Here is a 22255-nt window from a genome sequence, read left to right as displayed (position 1 = left end):
TGGGTGGTGCCTCTCTGGAATAGGGGTCCCTGTGGCCTCGCTGTCAGTTGGGGCTGCAAATGTGGTTGCCAGGAGGAAGTTGGGTGTGGGCTGGTTCCCTGGTCGGGTGGAGGGGAAGTGGCTGCTGTCTGCTGTCTGGGCAACCCCCCTTCAGACCAGGGCTGTGTTGGTGCTGGCTGCCATTGGCATTGAATCCACCCCTGGCCTGGCTAAAATCCCCATCCTGGAGAGATACTCTCTGCAAGGGGCAAAATTCCTTCTGGAAAATGAGGTGATTGCCTCGGACGCTGCAACATACCTCTGTCAGTTGATGCTTCTTTCTGGCTTCCATCAACTGGCATCTGTATAGTCTCCTCGTTCCTCACGATACTTGGGTAAGTGAATATGGGTGGTTTCAAGCTTCCACCCGTCCAAACAGACTGTGAGACCAAACCTGTCACCTTTAAATTCTGGAACTGTTGATGTAAATCTGCCCTTGATGGACTTCCAGGATAAATCTTGGGGGTGTCTTCTTGGGAGAATTCCGACCCCAATTGTCTCTCTTCCATCTGGCAGAATAGCAATATGCCTGGGGCTAGAAAAAGTTTTCAGACAGCTGGGTTACATCTGGGTTATAACAACTTGAGTTGAAACACTTTCGGTATAGCTCCCAAATCTCTTTCTCCTACTGCCATCCTGAAAGCATCCATCATCTCCTCCAAATAAGGGCTGGCAGGTTCAATTAATGCTCCGGAGGGAGGGCCCCCACATGCTCCCCCCTGCACATCTCCAACTTCGGCTGATTGTTGATCTTTATCCATCTCTGGGGAAAAAACTCCGGGGTATCAGCCAAGCCCCCTTCAAAAAATAAAAGATAACTTTGGGAAATAAATGTAAGGCATCCAGAAAGTATCCATGATATCAATTACTCCGAGACATTTTCTCTCCAATTGATTTATTCAGAAACAGATCTGGCATGTCAAAGGCAATTTCCCAAAGTGAAAATTTTTCGCCCATTACACAGAATCCACCTTCTCTCCTCCCACTTCTACACTTCATAAATCACGAGAACCAATTAACTGCCACTGGAATTTCTTATGACATACAGAATAACCTTGAACTTTTCAACTCCTCCAAACTCTCTTTAAAAAAAAATGTGGCAGCTGAATTTCAAAGCTGACACGTGCCACTTTGATATTTAGTTTCATTATCAAGTTGCTCTTCAATTGGAATCTGCCTTCCAGTTACTTAAAACTATTATTCCATGTCTTGCATTCAGAAATGAGAACCAGCCCTGGCCTTTTATGTGACATCCATTCAGGTATTTACCAGAGTGCTCTCATGTTCTCTTCAATTGACTTTTCTCAAGGCTGAAATAAGCAGCTCCTTTCATGCCTCTTTGTAAATTTCAAGTCCTTTAATATCCTCATCACCCTTTTCTGAACTTGTTTTCACTCTTTATAAAATGTGATGCCAAGAATTAGATAATAGTGCTTGAACTCGGGATCTTATCAGAACAGAATGAAATGAAATTATTAATTCCTGTGATTTGGAAATTAGTGCCTATTTATTATATGGCCTATTTATATGGTATTTGTCTTTTTTGTAGTTATCAGACTTCTGGCTCATGTTCAATTTGCGTACAATTTCTATTCCAAGATTTTTTTCACACGTTGCATTGGGTTTTACCTGTTTTCCCAAAGGTGCTTTTTTAAGAGGCAACTTGGACTTCAGCTCAGAGCTGAAGAAGCTTCTTGGATGAAAGGAAAAACATCTTCAAAAAACAAACAAACCAGAAAATCCAGTTGCCTCTTGAAAAGGCATCCTTGGGACAACCGTGACCTGGATGACTGAGAATCTTCAGACGTTTTATCTGTTTATTTGATTTTTGTTATTGTTTTTAGATTGTTATGGAGTTTTAACTGTTGTGTTCTACAGCCCAGAGTCATTTGTTTGTGAGAGGGGTGGCTACATAAATTAGGACCATTGAGGACAAGTTCATTGAGGACAAGTTCAGCAAAGAAAGAAGGAGGAATGTCAGCTATTCCTTATCTTTATATACATGGACTGTTGTCCTTATTGCACAGATCCACCTTCTCCAATCTGGCCCATCCAGAGGCTTTGGGATTGCAATTCCTTGAACCTCCAGGTCAGGGAAAGCTAGCACAGATGAACACCATCTCTTCCCTTCAAGTTCTTCCTGGGCCAGAAATAAAAATCTAGGATCAGGCTAACCGAAGTGTAGTTTTGGGACATTGATTAGGAAAGGACATTTTTTTTTTTGTGCCAGCCAGTTTCAACAAATGACTGAGTTCTAGTATTTAGGTAAGAAATCGAAAATAGCACTTCATCCCTTCTTCCATACCACACATAATTTCAGACTTTTCTGTCGTTTTTTGTCCTCGATCACTTATTTCCTGCATTATAAAGGTAGCCATGGCCACCCCAACTGAATGGCCTTGCTTTCTAGCTCACAGGAACCAACACTGGGTGCCATGTCTCGCTTAAATACAGCATGTATTTAACTTCTCCCTCCTAACAGTAGAGAACCTATTTCTATCTGCAGTTGTGTTTATTCACCTTAATAGTGGGTTGTTTGCATGAAAAGGTGGGCTATCCTTATCCATATGGATGTAATCCAAGGCATAGGCAGAAGCTAAATCATGTGTTGGTACCTGATTGTTTTGTAGAATGAATTTCAACAGTTAATTATAACCACTAGAAAGATAGATACCTGGCTTTCTGTCAGGTTTCCCCCCATTCAAATTATTATAATTGTTGCTGCTTATTTATTTATTTAGTCATTGATTAGCTAAATTCACCTGGGAAAGTAAAGGGGAAGGGATTGAGGCAGGGAAGTGCAAAATCCTTTGTGGGCCGGCCATATTCCATTTACCTTCCCTTTGTGCCTGTTTTCTGGCAGAGATAATGTGACAGCAAGCATCTGGAGACTTTCACAAAGAAGTATTAGGATGAGTCCTGATTATATAGATCTGGCACAAGTTGAATGGAACCGTTGCACCTGGTGCTATTAATTGCATGCTTGAAAAAGTTGGTATGAAAGAAGGGAAAATCAATGTTTTAAAAATGGACAAAAAAAATAAGTGCTTACTTGGGAATGCAGTGTAGCGACATCTGATGCAGCCACAATAAAGATGCTATCGAAGGATCCTGTGTTCCTCACAATTGGCCATCTTTGCTTTCTCATCCCTCTTCTTGATTTTTTTGCAGACTTCTTTAAAAAATATTTTTTTAAAAACCTATCACCTTAGAGATTTTGCCTTCCTTACATTTTTTTGGTAACTATAGTGTTCATTTTTTCTAGACAAGCATTTTTATTCATCTTCTACAATTGAGAGGTGAGCTGAATTTTACGTTTTCTTTTCAACATGTTGAACCTTTTCCAGAAACTGAATTCTTTAATAGTTGTCAATGATTTGATTTCTAATTCATGTAATGTTTAATATTATAGGTTGGCCTAGAGAAATCACATAAAGTTGATTGCCATTTGTAATTTTTGGCATCTGGTAGATTTAATTCTACTGGATAATTTTTGACTGCTGACAGTTCAAATGATTCCAGTTTGGAGGCTTCTATTTTACAATGTTCAAATTTCAAATAAAAAAAAATTGTTCAAGCCAAAATGCAAGTCTAAATTTTAAAATTTAATAACTTAACTATAGAATAGGGAAGATGGATAGATTTTAAATATTAACAATATTTAACTCTCTTATAAGGATATGGGACTGCCAGGGAGTCAGTTCTGAGGAGAAGTGTCATAACACAGTAATTTTTATCCACAATGGTGTCATTGACATCAGATATAACCCAGCTCTGGAAAAACTCCAAGGTTTTCTATCACCAACCAGCAAGTTAATTGCTTCACTCTGTAAATTTATAATTGATTAATCAAAGGAATAAAAATAATAAGTGGAAAATCAGTAAGTATAACTGTTTTGGAAAACTATAAGTGAATGCAAAAAGTTGTCTGTGCCAAAATAACGCATTGTCTACATGTGGTCTGTTGTGCAGTAGGATGTTCAACCAAAAATCTACAGTGCCCTATCTCAAAAACATGTTGTAAAGTAGCTCAAACAATCATTTCTGAAATCCTGTGACGTCTGCAGCCACAGCATACTAGAGGCATCCAGAGTATGATACACACTAGGCTCCACTATAGATCCATAAACAGCCAAGGGTGGTTCATTGATGGAGCAAGTATCAAAGGGAAAGACCTGTGAACATGCTCAATGGAAGATAGGAACAAGACAAAAATGGTTCAGAGACTAATCTCACACTTGCTTTCCTTCTTGGAAGAAATAAGTCAGTAACTCAAGAATTTGGCTTTAGGACAAGATGAATTGGGACAATAGTGACGCCTTCTCCAATGGTGAGCCCTCTGGGCCCGTGGCAATGCAGCTTCCAATGTTCTCAGCCACCAAGGCCATTACAAGCTGCATTCTGAAGTCGTATTTTGGCACATCCGAAGAGAATCAGGATAGGAAAGAATACACCAAGATGTATTCACCAACCAGCTTATTGAAGAGGAATTAAAAAGAGCAACAATTTGTTAATTTGAATTAGCCAAATTTTGCCTGATAAACCTTCTGTGCTGAAGAACTCTGACTCAGCAAATTGCTTCAGTTCTTTTCCATCTCCATCTCCTCTTCCCTCTACCTTTGAAATTTGAACAGCATAAAACTTTCTATTAAGGGTAGTCCTTGACTTACAATCACAATTGAGCCCAACATTTATGTTGCTAAGTGAGAAATTTGTTAAGTGAGTTTTGCCCCATTTTACAACTTTTTTTTTGGCCACATTTGTAAAGTGAATCACTGCAGTTGTTAAATCAGTAATGCCTTTTGTTAAGTGAATCTGGCTTCCCCATTGACTTTGCTTGTCAGAAGGTCACAAAAGGGGATTGTATGGACACTGCAACCATCATAAATATGAACCAGTTGTCAAGCATCCGAGTAAATCCCATGATCAGGGGGATGCTGCAATGGTTCATAAGTGTGAAAAATGGTCATAGGTCACTATTTTCAGTGCCATTGTAACTTTACATGGTCACTAAATGAACTGTTGTAAGTTGAGGACTACCTGCAATGGAAAGAAAGAAAGAAAGAAAGAAAGAAAGAAAGAAAGAAAGAAAGAAAGAAAGAAAGAAAGAAAGAAAGAAAGAAAGAAAGAAAGAAAGAAAGAAAGAAAGAAAGATTCACAAAAAGCTTTCAGCTTTGCTGTTTTTCAGTAATGTGGAGAGCCAGAGACTTCAGCATGTCTTTCTGATCTTCTCTTCCCGCCCCTCTCCCTCCATATTATGATCTAGTTCTTGTCATGCTCAATTACTCGGTGTAGTCATGAAGGTGACACTAACGCAAACCCACAGCATCCGGCTTTGATCTCCTGGAGGCAAGATATCTAATGTCAGTAGGGTACAATCCCATTCACGTTCAGAGGGATGCATTAAATCTTTTTACTTGGAGGGTTGTCGACAAAAGCCAAGCTGCCTGCTATCAGAAGCACTGAGCGTTGCTCAGTCCCTCCGAAGTTTTTAGTATGTGCATTGATACAGAATGGATTGTTACTAACCCTCCAAGGCATCCGTGTTGAGGTCAGGAACTGCTGATTTTTTTAAAAAAAACAGCCATCAGAAAAACAAAATCAAGAGCCTCCTCTTCTTGGCATCCATTTAAAAATAATGGGCGGGATTGCCTGTGTTCATTATATTGTATTACTAATATGTGCTTGTTTTCCTAATGTAGCTGGGAGGTCCTCGGCTCCATATATCCCCTCAAAAAATTCCGATGTGACTAAATGCCAGTGCAACCGCAGACTAATGAAAAGGGAAGACAATTTTCTGTTATGCAGCATAGTCATCTGAAAAGCTAGGTAATGCACAGGTGAGTGATTTCTGTCTTCTGAGATTTCCTGCTAATCTCAGTATAGCCTCACCTGTGTTTTAAAGCCTTAACAGTAAACTGAACTGAAAGATTGTGTGTATGATGACTTCTTGTTAGGCCTGAAGGGAAAATGCAATTCATATTGGTAACAAGATGGAGGAAAGAGTGGTATACTATCAAAGAGGCATCACCAAATTTAGTCCTAACTAAATGTTTAATGGAATGTATAATTCAGGTTCAGTTATCTTTGGACAAGGTGTCCTCTACTGCCCACGGACTTTCACTCTCTCCTTGGTTTTCGCTATGCAACTAAATGAGACCACTGATTTGGCTAATTCAAGATTGTCTGCACAATACTTGAGGGTTTCATAGAAAGATGTTTCACAAGCCTATCCTAAGACTGTTGAATTTAAAGCAGGTGTTTTACACTGCCCTAAGAAGACCAGGACACGGTGGCTCAGTGGCTAAGACTCTGAGCTTGTTGATCAGAAAGGTCAGCAGTTCGGCGGTTCGAATCCCTAGCACCTATAATGGAATGAGTTCCTGTTACTTGTCCCAGCTTCTGCCAACCTAGCAGTTCGAAAGCATGTAAAAACGCAAGTAGAAAAATAGGGAGCACTTTGATGGGAAGGTAAAAGCGTTCCATGCGCCATCAGCATTTAGTCATGCTGGCCATATGATCATGGAGATGTCTTCGGACAGCACTGGCTCTTCGGCTTTGTAACGGAGATGAACACTGCCTCCTAGAGCCGGAAACAACTAGCACGTATGTGCGAGGGGAACCTTTATCTTGAAGAAGACCAGAAGGAGAAATGGGATCAAAGAGAGGTTGTCCATGTTTCTACTTGCCACTGATTCTGTACTTGGAGAGAGCTGATTTACATCTCTGATGAGCGGTAGGTTTCTCTGCAGTTTAGCAGGTGTCCCTCTTCTGAATTGTTGGCTACACAGGAGCCTGATAATGTTGAGTTCCTGATTTTGGTTCAGAGGGGATCCATCATTATCTTCAGCTTATGTCCTTGGCTCCCTTTGGAACACATAAAAAGATTTGCATGACCCAAGGATATTTTCCAAGTTATTCCACCTATATTTATGAGTTCAGCAAAACCTGGGAAATTAACATATATGCAGTAATATATATGAGAGACCAGGCATTGCATGCAGATCTCTGATTAGAGCATACCTCTTAGAGAGTAGTCCACGCACTACCCAAAACAAGAAGAAACCATGTGATGATTTTAGTTTAGCAATAATAAATTACTTTTGTTTGGGACAGGACTTGATTCCTACTCACAATAGCAGTAATGTTTAGGCCACCTGGAAGAACAATAAGCTTTGCTTTTCCAAAAATAAAGCCACAGCCAATTTAAAGCTTTCTCTCCCTCCCTCTTTCTTTCTTTCTTTCTTTCTTTCTTTCTTTCTTTCTTTCTTTCTTTCTTTCTTTCTTTCTTTCTTTCTTTCTTTCTTTCTTTCTTTCTTTCTTTCTTTCTTTCTTTCTTTCTTTCTTTCTTTCTCTCCTTCCTTCCTTCCTTCCTTCCTTCCTTCCTTCCTTCCTTCCTTCTTTCTTTCTTTCCCATCCATCTCATAGAAAGCAACTCTGGGCAGTGCTTAACAGATAAAAAACAAGAAACAAAAACAAAAAAAATATATTGTTATGTGCAATTGATATCACAAAACCGAAAGATGCAAACCTTAAGGAAAGGGAGCATAAATATGACCATCTCAATGGAGCCATCTGTGTAAGTCTCCAGTTGTCTGAGAGTCAAGGGCCTTGAATGCCTTTTGGAATATCAAAAAGGATTCAATTTGAGTGGGTGGGGGGATAATTTTCTATAATATGGGCATCTTGGCAAAAAGGGACACGTCTCCTAGGACCCACCAAATGAGGTCTGCTAGCCCAGGGGTCCCCAACCACCGGTCCGTGGACCGGTACTGGTCCGCGGAACAAGTCCTACTGGGCCGCTGGTTGCTGGGCGCCGCCATCTTTTTTTGATGAAAAAGTGCTTCCGGTGAGCTTTTCCGGAAAGCTCACCGGAAGCCGTTTCATCAAAAAGATAAGCTCGTGAGCTTTTCGGGTAGAAAGCCATTTCTACCCGGAAAGCTCACAACGGCACTGCCATCTTTTTGATGAAAAAGTGCTTCCGGTGAGGTCACCGGAAGCACTTTTTCATCAAATGGCGGCGCCAGCGCTCCAGCTGATGCCGGTACCGGGCCGCGGCATAAAAAAGGTTGGGGATCACTGTGCTAGCCAATGGTACTTGCAAGTGGCTTACTCTGTCAGATCAAGTGAAGTGGGCTGAAGTAACCAAGGAAAGTTGGTCCCTCAAATAGTCCCGAACAACTCTAAAGATTAAAACTAGCATATTGAATTAGACCCAGAAACAACCTGGCAACTCCATGGCACAGAGGTGTAATATGGAATGTTCTGGAAGTACACATAACTCTGCATGCTGCTGCATTCTGTACCAGCTGAAGCTTCCAGATTCTTTTTGAGGGCAGCCCTATGTAGAGTACATTACAGTAGTCCAGTCTAGAGATGACCATGGCATGAGTGATTCTAAGTAGGATCTATTGATCCAGAAATGGGAGCAAAAAATGTACAAGATAAAGCCTTGACTGCCACCTGCTCCTCAAGCAGGAGTTGTGAGTCTCGGAGGACCTCCAGATTGTGCACTGAGTCTGTCTGAGGTGGTGCAACTCCATCCAAGCACCAAAGATGCTTTTTCAGAAGGCAACTGGTCTTCCTTTGTTTTTCTTTGAAGACATTTCATTTTTCACCCAAGAAGCTTCTTCAGTTCTGAAGAAGTGAATTGTTGTTATCGTTAAGTGAATTTTGCCCCATTTTATGACTTTTCTTGCCATCGCTCTTAAGTGAATCACCACAGTTGTTAAGTTAGTACTACGGTTGTTAAATAAATTTGGTTTCCCCGTTGACTTTGCTCATCAGAAAGTCGCAAAATGTGATCAGATGACCTCAGGACACTGCAACGGTTATAAATATGAGTCAGTTACCAAGCATGAGTCAGTTGCCAAGAATTTTGATTATGTGACCATGGGGGATGCTTACAGACCAGTCATGTGCGAAAAATGATGTCGAAGTCACTTTTTCCAGTGCCATTGAAACTTTGAACAGTCACTAAATGAACTGTTTGTAAATCAGCACTACCTATAAGCTCTCTTGTCAAATTGCTGGGTTTTATTGAAGGCAGGAGCTCAATTGGAAATATTTTTGCTCAAAGGCTGCATTTAATAGATAAATATTGTTAGCACACGATTTAGGACTATGAGATCAATGGAAATGTGCTGTAAAGGGTAAGATTGTCAAAAATGACACTAAGTGCAAATAAAAGCCATTATACCTTGGTAAATTGAGCAGCAACCATGAAGGCAATTCAACAATTTTATATAGGACACACTTCTTTATTCAAAGAAAGAAATAACTATTGAATACTAAATTATGATGCTTCTGTGTTCCCCTTTCTATAGCTTTGATTTCAACATCATCCCTGGAAACAGTGGCTGCTTTTGTGAAATCAGGGATTCTGACTCACAGGGAGGCACCATCAATAGTGATTATTTCCATCTCAGCTGCCCCATTGTAGAAGTTGAGACTGACACACTTTGTTGCCCAGAATCTGAGGTGCTTTGGCAGCTGAGGCAAAAAAAAGTTACATCTTCTAGTTGTGTAGATGACTCGGCAACAATATAGTTGTAGAAATAATGCATATGGTTAAAATTAGTGTTTTTCAAACATGGTAATCCCACAATCCATAGATCTCCTGGCACTTAAGACAATAATATTGTATGTTTGAGGTCTGTCCAAGTTAGAGGTTGAAGGGTTCAAGGCAAAGACCATGTTAGCTTATATGTTTGTTCCAACAGGAAGATACGGCTTTTCTCTGCAATGCAGCTATAATAATTTGTGATGAGACTGATCTAAGGAATCAAGTGAACATTTCAGAAAGCCACTGAATTAAAAAAAAAAAAAAACTACCTTTTTTAAAAATCTTGAGCATTGTTGTTTTTTTTTAAAAAACAACAACTGAATATTGGAAAGAATAAATATACATAGAAATTTACGGTCATCCGAGGTTATTTTATACAACCGGTTTAGGAAGGACTATTTCAGAGAGCCTCTTGACACCTTTGCTCCATGCTTTGAAGCATCGTTTTTCCACATACAGTAGAACCTCTGGTCACAATCATAATTCATTCAGATAACAGATAACAGATAATCAGAGTTGGAAGGGACCTTGTAGGTCATCTAGTCCAACCCCCCGCCGCCCAAGCGGGAGACCCTACACCATTTCTGACAAATGGCAGTCCAATCTCTTCTTGACAGTCTCAAGTGATGGCGCTCCCACAACATCCGAGGGCAACTTCTGTTCCATTGGTTGATTGTTCTCACTGTCAGAAAGTTTCTCCTTATTTCCAGGTTGAATCTCTCCTTGTTCCATAACTTTGGTCCTGATTAATTTTGGAAATTTGGCGCTTACAAAAAAAAAATGGCGCGGAAGGGGAAATCAGCCACAGGAAAAAAAAAAACCGTGAATTTTTTGGTCAGAACCCGATTTGGTCGTGGTCAGAAGCGTTCGTGACCAGAGGTTCTACTGTAGTTCAATCAGAGCACGATACTGAAAACCACTTTTGGGACTGCAAAGATTCCCAACTTTGCAAGCCTCAAGGAACACAGGAACTTTTCAGAATGCTTCCTCTATTGTAAAAGGTCTGCAAAGGTCTCCTTTATACAGCAGTGACTTGGGAAAATGGGTGGAACTTTGATCACACGATCATAGTCACCAACTATATTGTGTTCATCTCTGTATTTTTAGGGGGCATGATCTTGATATGCCTCGGGCTGCAATGATGTCCTACAACTGGTTATAGTGACCAAAAGATTTGCAGTTGAACACTAGGAGGCTCCAGTACCTCATCTGAGGGTCAACGAAAACTTCAGGTTGAAAATATTTCTTTGTAGAAACAAACAGACAAACTTTGTAGCCAGGAATATGAATAGATCCAGGGCAAGTCTGAGATGTCAACACAGGAAATTTCCTGGGACTTTTTGAGTAGCTTTGAAGAAATCTAACAAAATGAAATTCAACTTAGGAAAAAGTAAAGTCTTACATTTAAGCAAGAAAAACTAAAAGCACGCAAACAGATTAGATGAAACCTGGCTTAATAATAGTAACTGTGAGAGGAATCTTGGAGTCCTAGTGGACAATCAGTTAAATATGAGCCAGCAGTCTGCGGTGGCTGTGAAAAAAAATCCCCAATGCAATTAACAGATGGATTGAATCAAGAGCACATGAGGTACTAATACCACTCTAAAAAGCCTTAGTAAGACCACAACTAGAGTACTGCATCGAGTTTTGGTCACCACACTATAAAAAAGATGTTGAGACTTTTGAAAGAGCGCAGAGACGAGCAACCAGGATGATTGGGGCACTGAAGACTAAAACATACAATGAACGGTTGCAGGAACTGGGCATGGCTAGTCTAGTGAAAAGAAGGGCCAGAGGAGACATGATAGCGGCCTTCCAATATTTGAGGGGCTGCCACAGAAAGAAAGCTATTTTCCAAGGCACCTGAAGGCCAGACACGGAATAATGGATGGAAACTGAACAAGGAGAGATTCAGAAATAAGGAGAAATTTTCTGATAGTGAGAATAATCAACCAGTGAAACAGAAGTTGTGGGAGCGTCATCACTGGAGGCTTTCAAGAAGAGACTGGACAGCCACTTGATGGAAATGGTATAGAGTCTCCTGCCTAAGCGGGGGGGGGTGGACTAGATGACCCGACAAGCTCCTTTCCAATTCTGTTATTCTGAATGTAAATACAGCACCCTGCTCCAATCCAGTTCTCTCCATCTGTACTGGATTTCTACTTTTATGCACCTTAATTGGTGTGACCATTATGGCAAGTTGAAAACTATCTCTTCTACAGAACACCAGATTGGAAAACTTGATATACTAATTTCCTTCCTTCCTTCTTCCCTCCCTCCCTCTTTCCCTCCCTGTTTTTAAGAACAATACTGTCCTTGTACACAGAAGTGCTACTTACACATCCCTTCACAACCTCTGAAATTCAGAATTAGAACAATGTGTTATCAAATACTAATGACACCTCACTCTTTTCTTGATGACATTTGATTTTTAAGGAGCAGAACAGTTGCCTTAAACCTCTACAAGGCATAAGTTGCTCACCTTACTTAAATTCACTCCAGACCCCTAAATGCAAAAAAGGAAAAGGCGAAGGAGAGCAGCACACTATGTGGGGCTGTCCTTGATGATAAAGCGAAAGCTTTCCTTAGTATTTAATCCAGTTACACAATGTTGGTGGGTGGGATTTCTAGGAGCTTTTTAGTGTAAAGGCATCTGAAAGGCAACAAATTAGGGAAGGTTGGATTAAATACATACCGATTAGTCATTCCTCTCCATTTTCTGCCTCACCCTTCTCCTAGTTTTAAAAGCAAACAATGACAGTTGCAGGTTTTATTGGTTTGCTTGCAGACATTACACTTTTTCTACTTATATAATTCGAGACTGTCTCCCAAATTTCGGAATAGATTCTTCCTGGGGTTCATTTTCTTAGGATCAATATAGAATAATAGAGTTGGACATGGAGGTCTTCTAGTTCACCCCCTGCTTAAGCAGGAGAGCCGACACCACTTCAGGTAAGTGGTTTTCCATTTCTCTTTTTGAAAGCCTCAAAAGTGATGGAGCACCCACAACTTCTGAAGGCAAGCTGTTCCATTGGTTGATTGTTCTCACCAATAGGAAATTTCTCCTTAATTCCAGGTTGCTTCTCTCCTTGGTTATTTTCCATTCATTATTTCTTATCTTGCCTTTGGAAAATAATTTAACCCACCTTGTCTTTGTAGGAGCCCCTCAAATATTGGAACCCTGCTATCATGTCTCTCCAAATCCTTCTTTTCATTAGATTAGACATACCCAATTCCTGTAACCATTCTTCATACGTTTTAGCCTCCAGCCCCCTAATCATTTTTGATGCTCTTCTCTACACTCTTTCCAGTGTCTCAACATGTGGCTTCAAATTACATGCCCCAGACTTTGCATTTTTCAATAAAATGTTATATGAGGCGCCAAGTTACGTTTGTCAAAGTATGGTCTGAGCTATTGGTCAATAGCCTGTGCAGCCATCTGCAGTGTCCATGGGGGGATTTGTGCATTTAAAAAAAGTCAAGATGGTGATCCAAGCAGTGCAAAGCCCACTCCTTGTGTGTGTGTGTGTATGTGTGTGTGTGTGTGTGTGTGTGCACGCGACATCAATGTATATCTTTAATCCCTCTGCCATCCTGACTTTTTAACCCAACCCCCTGCAATTGTCACCAGCTGTCATTTCCAGAATGGATAATCCATGTTACATCAGAATAATTAATTTAGATAATGTTTTAGGAACACATGAAATTAAGATATATTTTTTTTTGTCCAGAGTTGGGATATTTAATGACTAAATATTTCAGTAAGTAGCAAACCTTAAGAGCTGATTTGATCTCTGCAATTAATTGTAATGTTCCTCTCTCTTACCACAAATAAAAATGATGACAATTTAATACTTATATGTGTATGTTTCTGCTGCAATCATGGCATACAAAATAAATGTACAACTGAAGTGATAAAGATTAAGGTTGCTCATTTTCTGTTTTAGGTTACATTAGAAAAACATTTAGTGCCTTGCCCCTACTCTCTATGGAGAATGAGCTTTTGCAAAAAGCATCATAAAAAATATAATTGCTGGATTTTGCAATGAAAAAAAAATCTTCAAAAGTTCATCATCAATATTCTTTATGATAAAACTATTGACATTGATGAAGCTCTGTGTTAGGTATAACATTGATACCAAATATGGTTTGGGTGAATAAATATATAAAACTTAGATATCATGGTTTAAGTGCTTATCACTTTAAGCACAATGCAGCAGGCAATTAGCCGATTAAGGGTGCGGTTAGAAGTTACAATATAAGGAAGCATTAGAAGCTGGAAAGCTTACTGTCTGTCTGTAGCTGGCTGTAACTGTCTGTAACAGTAACTGAGTGCTGCTGCGACTAACTGTGATTACTGACTGTGAGTGCCTGTGACTGAACTGTTATTGTTTGCTACTGTTTGCTGAATATCCAGCGTTTGTTTCTCTGGAGAGTGAAACCGGAGGAGGAGAAGATATCTTTATCGGCTGATAAAGATATTGCAAGGACTCTTAACTTGGACTATACTAGTGAGTCTTACTGGATGGAAATACTGTGAATGACTTAATGGACTGAATGACAATGCTTAAACTCTAACTGGATTAAAAACTATTTAAACTACAAACAGTGTTTGTGTTCAGTGTGTGTATACTCTGGGGCCCTTCCGCTCTCCTTTGGTTGCCTGGCTTGACTACTGCTGCAATACTCTGCTAGGGGTTAATCTCCAAACCCTAACATTGGTTATGGGCCCAGCAGCATAGTCTAACTAACCAGGATATAGCAGAGAGAGTTGGTGTGAGTTGCACATTACTGTAAAAACAAACTGTTTTAATTAGTTTAAAATAGTCAAAATATCTGAAGAGTAATGGCACAAGTAAATTTGTCACAACTGTCCATGATATCCAGGCTGGATGGAACAAACTATGTTTCATGGTCAATGAAATGTAGTTTACTTCTACGCAGAGAAGGTTTGTGGGACATTATAGCAAACCCACCAGATTTGAGTAGCTGGGATCCTGCTGATGATGATGATAAAGAAAAGTTACAAGACTTTAAACTAAAGAATGAGCAGGCTTTATGCATCATAGGACTGACTCTCTGTGATCAGCAGCTTGTCCATATTCGTGGAGAAGAAAATGCTGCAAACTGCTGGGAGAACCTCAGGAAGATTTATGTTCGGGACAGTGTAGGAGCACATATAAATCTTACACGGAAGCTTTTTCGACGCATCTTCAGAGGAATGGAGATATGTTAGTTCATTTAAACTGTATGAAGAGCATTTTTCAAGATTTGCAAGAAAAGAGCTTATATTTAATGAACTGCAACAAGTCTACATAATATTATCTTCATTAGATCAAAGCTATGATGACTATGTGACTTCGTTAGAAGTATTGCCAAAAGAAAGCCTCTCATTAACCGAGATTACAGGCAGGCTACTAGAAGAAGCCAGAAGAAGGCGTGAGCGTGACGAGCTGAGAGAAGATAAGAAAGAAGAGAAATTATCTTCAAAGCTTGAAAGAAACCAGCAAAGCAAAGTAAAGCACCTGGAAGAAGAGAATTTATCTTCAACAGCATACACAATTAAAAAGTGTTTTAATTGTGGAGGCAGAGGACATTTGGCAAAGTTCTGCAAAAAGAGAAAAAGCCAGAATATAAAAAAGCCAAAGAAAGCATTTGAACTAGCCATGTTTAGCAACTCTGATGTGAAGAATAATTTATGGGTGGTTGACAGTGGCGCATCCCACTGCATCACAAGAGATAAGACAAAATTTATAAAAATGTCTACAAGTTCTCAACATATATCACTTGCCAATGGCTGGAACCTGAAAGCGAAAGGTCAAGGTTTTGCACGTTGTCCGTACATAAACCAGGATATAAAAATGTTGTATGTACCGCAACTAAAGTTTAATTTGCTTTCAGTAAGGGTATTAGATAAATTAGGTTATGTAATTACTTTTAAGGATAATAATTGCATAATTGAAAAAGATAACAAAATGGTAACTGCAGCTTTAAATGGAACATTATATGTCTTAGATAATAGTAAGAAAGGGGAGGCTCAAACTGTATTTAATAATATAAAGCCTCATGAAGAATGTATCCATTTATTGCATAGGCGTTTGGGGCATGTAAATTTTAAAATGCTAAAACGTACAGTTGAGTTATCTGAAGGAATAAGGTTAAAATCTTGTGATAAATATTTGCGTTGTAATGTTTGCTGTGAAGATAAGAGCAAAGTATTGCCTGCAAATAGGCTAAATGGTTTCAAAACAAAAGAACCTTTAGAAGTAGTATTTGCAGACATAATAGGTCCAAAGAAACCCAGTATGGGGGTGCTAGATATATACTGAGCATTATGGATCATTATTCTAGATATGGGTTTTGCTATTTAATGAAAAGCAAAACTGAAACATATCAACATTTTTCAATTGGCTTAGGTTTGCTGAAAGAAAGTCTAAACGACAACTGATAACCCTGGTGACAGATAATGGTGCGGAATTTGTTAATAACAAATTCCAGAACAGACTTAAGGTAGCTGGAATAGAGCATAAGAAGTCTGCTCCATACAGGCCAGAACATAACGCTTTTATTGAAAGAAGAGGCCAAACACTACAGGCAATGGTTAGAACAATGTTAAATGATTCTGGGTTACCTGATTCTTTGTGGGGAGGCTACAATGTGTGCTAATAACATATTGAACAACGTAGTTAATACAACAACAGGTGAAATACCATTCACCAGATGGCATGGCAGGAAACCTGATCTAAGTTACCTGCACACATTTGGTGCACCAGCATGGGTGCATATTCCTGCACAAATCAGAAAAAAAAGGGCAACATAGAGCTAAAAGATTTTCTTCATTGGTTATCAGGCAAACCATAGGGCATATAGATTTTGGGAGAAAGGCACATCTAAAGTGTTATGTAGTGCTAGTGCCCAATTTCTAGAACATGAAGGATGGGAGAAATTAGAACAGGATGCCAATAAAGATGTAATTATTGAATCCTATAGAAATCCCATTAGTTATCCCTGTAACTTTAAAAATAAAGTAAAGAGACAAATACAGGATGAAATAGTGCCCATAAAGGAAGAAACAGATTCAATAGCTGAACAGGATGAGGAAGATGAACAGGTAGTAGTTCAACAAAGTCCTCCAGTAAGCCCTGTAATTCCCAGAAGAACTACATGATCTAGACCGCCTGATAGGTACCAGGCTAACACAGTGTGCCAGATTAATCAAGTTCCTAATTCTGTTGAAGAAATTAAAAAGTATCCTAATAAGGAAAAAGAAAAATGGTATGCAGCAATGAATAAGGAACTGAATTCATTAAGTGATATGAAGGTGTATGAGAATGCCAAATTACCTGTAGGAAAGAAATCCATTGGCTGCAAATGGATATTTAAGGTAAAAACAGATAAGGATGGTAATTTAATCCATAAGGCAAGGTTAGTAGCCCAAGGTTTTAGGCAGAATGCTAATGACTATGATGAGGTGTTTGCACCTAGTCTTAAGGCAGCAACCTTGAGGGCAGCTTTAGTGTGGGCAGCTAGTAAAAACTATATAGTTAACCATCTAGATGTGGAAACTGCTTACTTGCACGCCCCATTAAAACATATTATTTATATGAAAAAACCTGTTGGTATTAAAAGTGAAAATAAGGATAATAATGATTGTTGGTTGTTAAAGAAAAGCCTCTATGGTCTTAAACAATCAGGCTATGAATGGAACCAGTATATTGTAAAGGAACTAGACAATATAGGATTTAAAGCTGGTTTAGCCGATCCATGTCTGTTTAAGAGGGAGACAAATGGGAAAGTATCATTATTATTACTATTCACAGATGACATTGCATTGATAACTGAAACTAATGATGAAGCAAATAAAATAATAGCATCATTAGGAAAGAGAATAAAGATCAAGCAATTAGGGGAGATAAAGAAGTATCTCGGTTTGAATATAAAGAAAACACGGAAAGGTTTTAAGATATCTCAGGAAGATAAGATAAGCAAATTGCTAAAAGATTACAAGATGGAGCTTTGTAAGCCAGCTAAGACTCCAATGAGTCAGGAGTTTAGCAACACTGATGTACAAAGCCCTGAGTTTGATAAGGTGATTTATCAATCTTTAATTGGTAGTTTGAGTTATATTAGTAATTGGTCTAGACCAGATATATCGTACTGCGTGAATCAGTTGGCTAGATTCAATTCTGCACCATGTGAAAGACACTGGAATGCAGCTAAGAGGATATTAAGATATCTTAAAAAGACAATGAATTATTCATTGTATTTAGAACCAAAGGGTGATTTAATTTTGAGTGCATATGCAGATGCTAGCTTTGCATCAGAAAGAGACACTAGAAAGTCGACTTCAGGAACAGCCATAATGCTGGGTAAGACATTAATAGGCTGGAAGTCAATAAGACAACAGCATATAAGTTTGTCTACTATGGAGGCAGAATTCTCCTGTTTATCATTGTTATGTACAGAATTAATAATGTATAAACAAATGTTAATTGATATAGGTATAACAGTAGATTATCCTATAATTATACATGAAGATAATCAGGCAGCAATTCAAATGGCCACAAATATTGGAGTAAAAACAAGGAGCAAGCATACAGATCTAAGATACCTAAACGTGAGACAATCTGTAAGAAGTAAGATGATTCAGCTAGAGTACTGTATGTCGGAGGACAATTTAGCTGATAATTTTACTAAAGCCCAAGGTGCCAGTAAGCACCAGGAGAGTTGTGAAAAATATGGGATAAGATTGTAAAGGTATTATATATTTATTTCACCCAAAAGGGGAGTATGTTAGGTATAACATTGATACCAAATATGGTTTGGGTGAATAAATATATAAAACTTAGATATCATGGTTTAAGTGCTTATCACTTTAAGCACAATGCAGCAGGCAATTAGCCGATTAAGGGTGCGGTTAGAAGTTACAATATAAGGAAGCATTAGAAGCTGGAAAGCTTACTGTCTGTCTGTAGCTGGCTGTAACTGTCTGTAACAGTAACTGAGTGCTGCTGCGACTAACTGTGATTACTGACTGTGAGTGCCTGTGACTGAACTGTTATTGTTTGCTACTGTTTGCTGAATATCCAGCGTTTGTTTCTCTGGAGAGTGAAACCGGAGGAGGAGAAGATATCTTTATCGGCTGATAAAGATATTGCAAGAGACTCTTAACTTGGACTATACTAGTGAGTCTTACTGGATGGAAATACTGTGAATGACTTAATGGACTGAATGACAATGCTTAAACTCTAACTGGATTAAAAACTATTTAAACTACAAACAGTGTTTGTGTTCAGTGTGTGTATACTCTGGGGCCCTTCCGCTCTCCTTTGGTTGCCTGGCTTGACTACTGCTGCAATACTCTGCTAGGGGTTAATCTCCAAACCCTAACACTCTGCTTTATTTTTATTTATTTATTTATTTGATTTGTCAATCGCTTACAAGATAATAGGTATAAGTATATACACAGTTATGAATCCATGAAATGGATACATATAAGAAAGATAAAAAGAAACAATAGGACAGAGATGGTAGGCACGTTGGTGCGCTTATGCACGCCCCCTACAGACCTCTTAGGAAAGGAGTGAGGTCAATAGTAGACAGTCTAAGCTTCTGGATATACAATGTCCTTCCCTCCCTCCCTTCTTTTCTTTCTTCCTATCCATACATATTTACAAATGAATATCTTTTTCCATTGCATAGCAATAACATTTAGGTTTATAGACTGTTCCATAGTGCTTTACAGCACTCTCTGGGCAGTTTACAATGTCAGCATTATTTCCCTTTCCCCCACAACAATCTGGGTCCTCATTTTACCAACCTCAGAAAGATGGAAAATTGAGCCAACCTTGAGCCCCAACAGGATTGAACTCCAGCCTATAGGCAGAGTTAGCCTGCAATACTGTATTCTACCCACTTTGCCACCACGGCTCATAATATGACCCCAAAGATATTGCCACCAACAGTAAAGCTTTTTTGTTTTGTTTTAACTAACTTCAATACTCTGTTGATGAGCAGAAATTTCCTTGAATCAACCCCCTTCCAATGATTTGCTATGAAAGGGCAGAATTTCTGTGGATAAGAACCAGATCTTGACAAGCAAATAGGGGCTAAACAACTACTCAAAACCACCTAATTGTTCTTGAAAATTTTGACGGAACTTTCCACATAAAAGGTTGGAAGAGATATAATTTCCCCATGATCAATTCAATGGATTCAACATAACTTTTTAGTTTTTATAAAATTTTCGTTTTCACAAGTTCCCTTGGTTTTTGGTTCATCAAACAAATGAAGGGGCGACGTATGGTATGGTGACAGGCCATTAGTTTATGTAGCCTGATATTGTTCACAGAAATGGGTAGTAGGTGTCCTCAATGTTTCCTCATCATTCTTTTGGAATGTCTCTGAGATTAAATTTAGGAGCTTACATGTACAAAGTTATATGTTTGGAGAATGAACTCTGATCCCAGGGAAATAGTTTAATTCTTTTTGGAATTGAATCAACCAGCAATAGAGACGTCCACAATTCAGTTGTGTTTGATTTTCCTTCACTTGTTTTCTTACAATTTTTGTACTTTGGCTTATATACCACCCCATAGTGTTTTACAAAGATTAATCTGCTGGAATCCACTTTTTAAGCATTATATGAAAGGCTAACATTGTGCTTACTCACTTTTATCCAGCTTCTTGGAAAACATTAATGCTGCGACCCGTTGCCTGAAATTACTCATCCTTTCATTGAAAACAGTTAATTAGGAACTGAGCTCTGAGCTTAATTTTGTAAAAGTCACCCAGTATTGTGTTGGGCCCTGTGACTGTGTCTTGATTAATCACAACTTTATCACACAACAGTTATGGCTTTTCTTTTCAGCTGATGACATAATCTTTTTAATTGGTGTCAGGAAGCCTACTTATGAGAGAGCCATGAAAAAACTCCTATAGGTTATAATTTTACTTGGCTGAATTCACAGGGGAGTGAATGAAACAAGCTTTAAGAATGTACTAGAGTCTCATTACATCTCACTTAGTTGTCAACACAAAAGCCCTCGCTTTTCAGGACAGAGGATTAGCAATGGGAATTTCTGTTTGCTATAACTTCGCTCCTTGAACTATTAACCTTTTTAGCAAAACCGGTGAAAAATGAATGTCAGCTAAATCTCCCTCGCAGAGAACCAGTTGGGATCAAGAAAGAAGTCATATTTAAGAAGCCATGATTAAATTTTTTTCTTTGATTTAAGGAGATCTAGGATGCCAGCAATCTCTCAAACTGAGGAATCAATGTAGCTATACTGAATAAATTGTATTTGGAAGACTTGTGTTTGAACAAGCATCTCTATAGCGATTTTATTGTGTATTCATCTGTCCCTTAATCCTAAATAGGCAAAACAGAATTTGCTCTTCTGCCCAGAAATGTGATCACTAGAATATATAACTATTACTGTTAAACCGATTGCAACAAAACAATGTAAAATGAAATGTATGAACTATATAAATAGCACCAAAGAAGATCCAGAAGCTTTATTATTATTATTATATATATTGTAAATAATATATTATTATATATTTTATTTTTATAGTCTTTCTCCAGGACAGGCTAGAGCAGTTTTTTTTTTACTAAAGCTGGGATGTGTGTGTTTTGAATAAACACAGCAGTGATGAAAGAAAATGGACCCAAAATATGAAAGTAAAACTTTTTTTTTTTAAATAGAAAAACAAGATAACCAAGAGAGAAGCTGAAAAGCATTTTGATTTGGAATAGTTGTTGGCCCTTTAATGCGTGGGTAAACAGACATGACTTCAATTGTGTTCTGGAAGAAGACAGAGTGGGATCAGCCAAACAGTTCCCAAGAATTTCTGTAACTGGATCACTCTCACGAAGAGGCCCTATTTCTGGCCACTGTGTTGTGAACCAAGCCCACGAGTGGGATCATGAGTAAAGTTTTCTTAACAGATTTGAATGCATTGGGAGAAAGATTTTAAAGGACCCAAGCCCTGAGTTGTTAAGGAACTCATAAGCAAATGGCACACTGTAAATTTGTCTTGGTAGCATATAGGTGCAGCACTTCCAGGAAAGGGCATGATGTGATCCTACTTAGCTGCCCCTCTTATTGAATTGTATTGTACCACTTGTAGCTTACACACCAACTTCAAGGCTATCCCTATGTAAAATGCACCACAACTATCCAACCAAGGGGACATTAAGACATGGATCACTGAGTTTAAACGTTTTCCAACGAACTTGAACATAATCCTTGTCATTGAAGTGTCTTTGGTGATACATTGAATTCAACCTATGAACCTATTCCTTTAGAAGAAGTGCGACCCCATTCAACCCAGACTAGTTTCCAAATTTTCCATGCTTGAAAAGTGTCCTTCTCTAGTATATCCATATTATATGCATTTAGTTTCGGTATGTTGACCTTAATCCAATTCATCATAGTCTCAAGATGGCTATCTAGCACCTGTAACAGACTTCCTTGATTCAGATAGAAAAGAAACAGAACTCAGTGCCATCAGCATACTGGTGCTACTGAACACCAAAGCTCTTGATGACAACCTCCCTGCTTCATGTTGACATTGGACAGCAGAAAAGAAAGAATAAGTCTACATGATTCCATAACACAACTCTGTATGGCCAAACAGAAATGTCCT

General features: G+C 38.8%; 1 protein-coding gene across 1 annotated transcript in view; it reads left to right on the top strand.

Annotated features, from left to right (window-relative positions):
- PPM1A (protein phosphatase, Mg2+/Mn2+ dependent 1A) overlaps window positions 1-2759 on the top strand; it is a 37002-nt gene extending 34243 nt beyond the window's left edge. The window contains exon 6 of the mRNA XM_087952327.1: window positions 1727-2759. Coding sequence (XP_087808453.1) covers window positions 1727-1741 — 15 coding nt within the window. The 3' untranslated portion in view covers window positions 1742-2759. The remainder of the gene's footprint in view (window positions 1-1726) is intronic.
- Window positions 2760-22255: the final 19496 nt, after the last annotated feature.

This window comes from Notechis scutatus, chromosome 1 (genome assembly GCF_049901735.1).
Source record: "Notechis scutatus isolate UNSWTSFEM ecotype Mainland chromosome 1, rNotScu1.2, whole genome shotgun sequence".
In the NCBI taxonomy this organism is placed as follows: Eukaryota; Metazoa; Chordata; class Lepidosauria; order Squamata; family Elapidae; genus Notechis; species Notechis scutatus.
The sequence above is the reverse complement of the archived record's forward strand: the minus strand, read 5'-3'. Positions and strand labels throughout refer to the sequence as shown.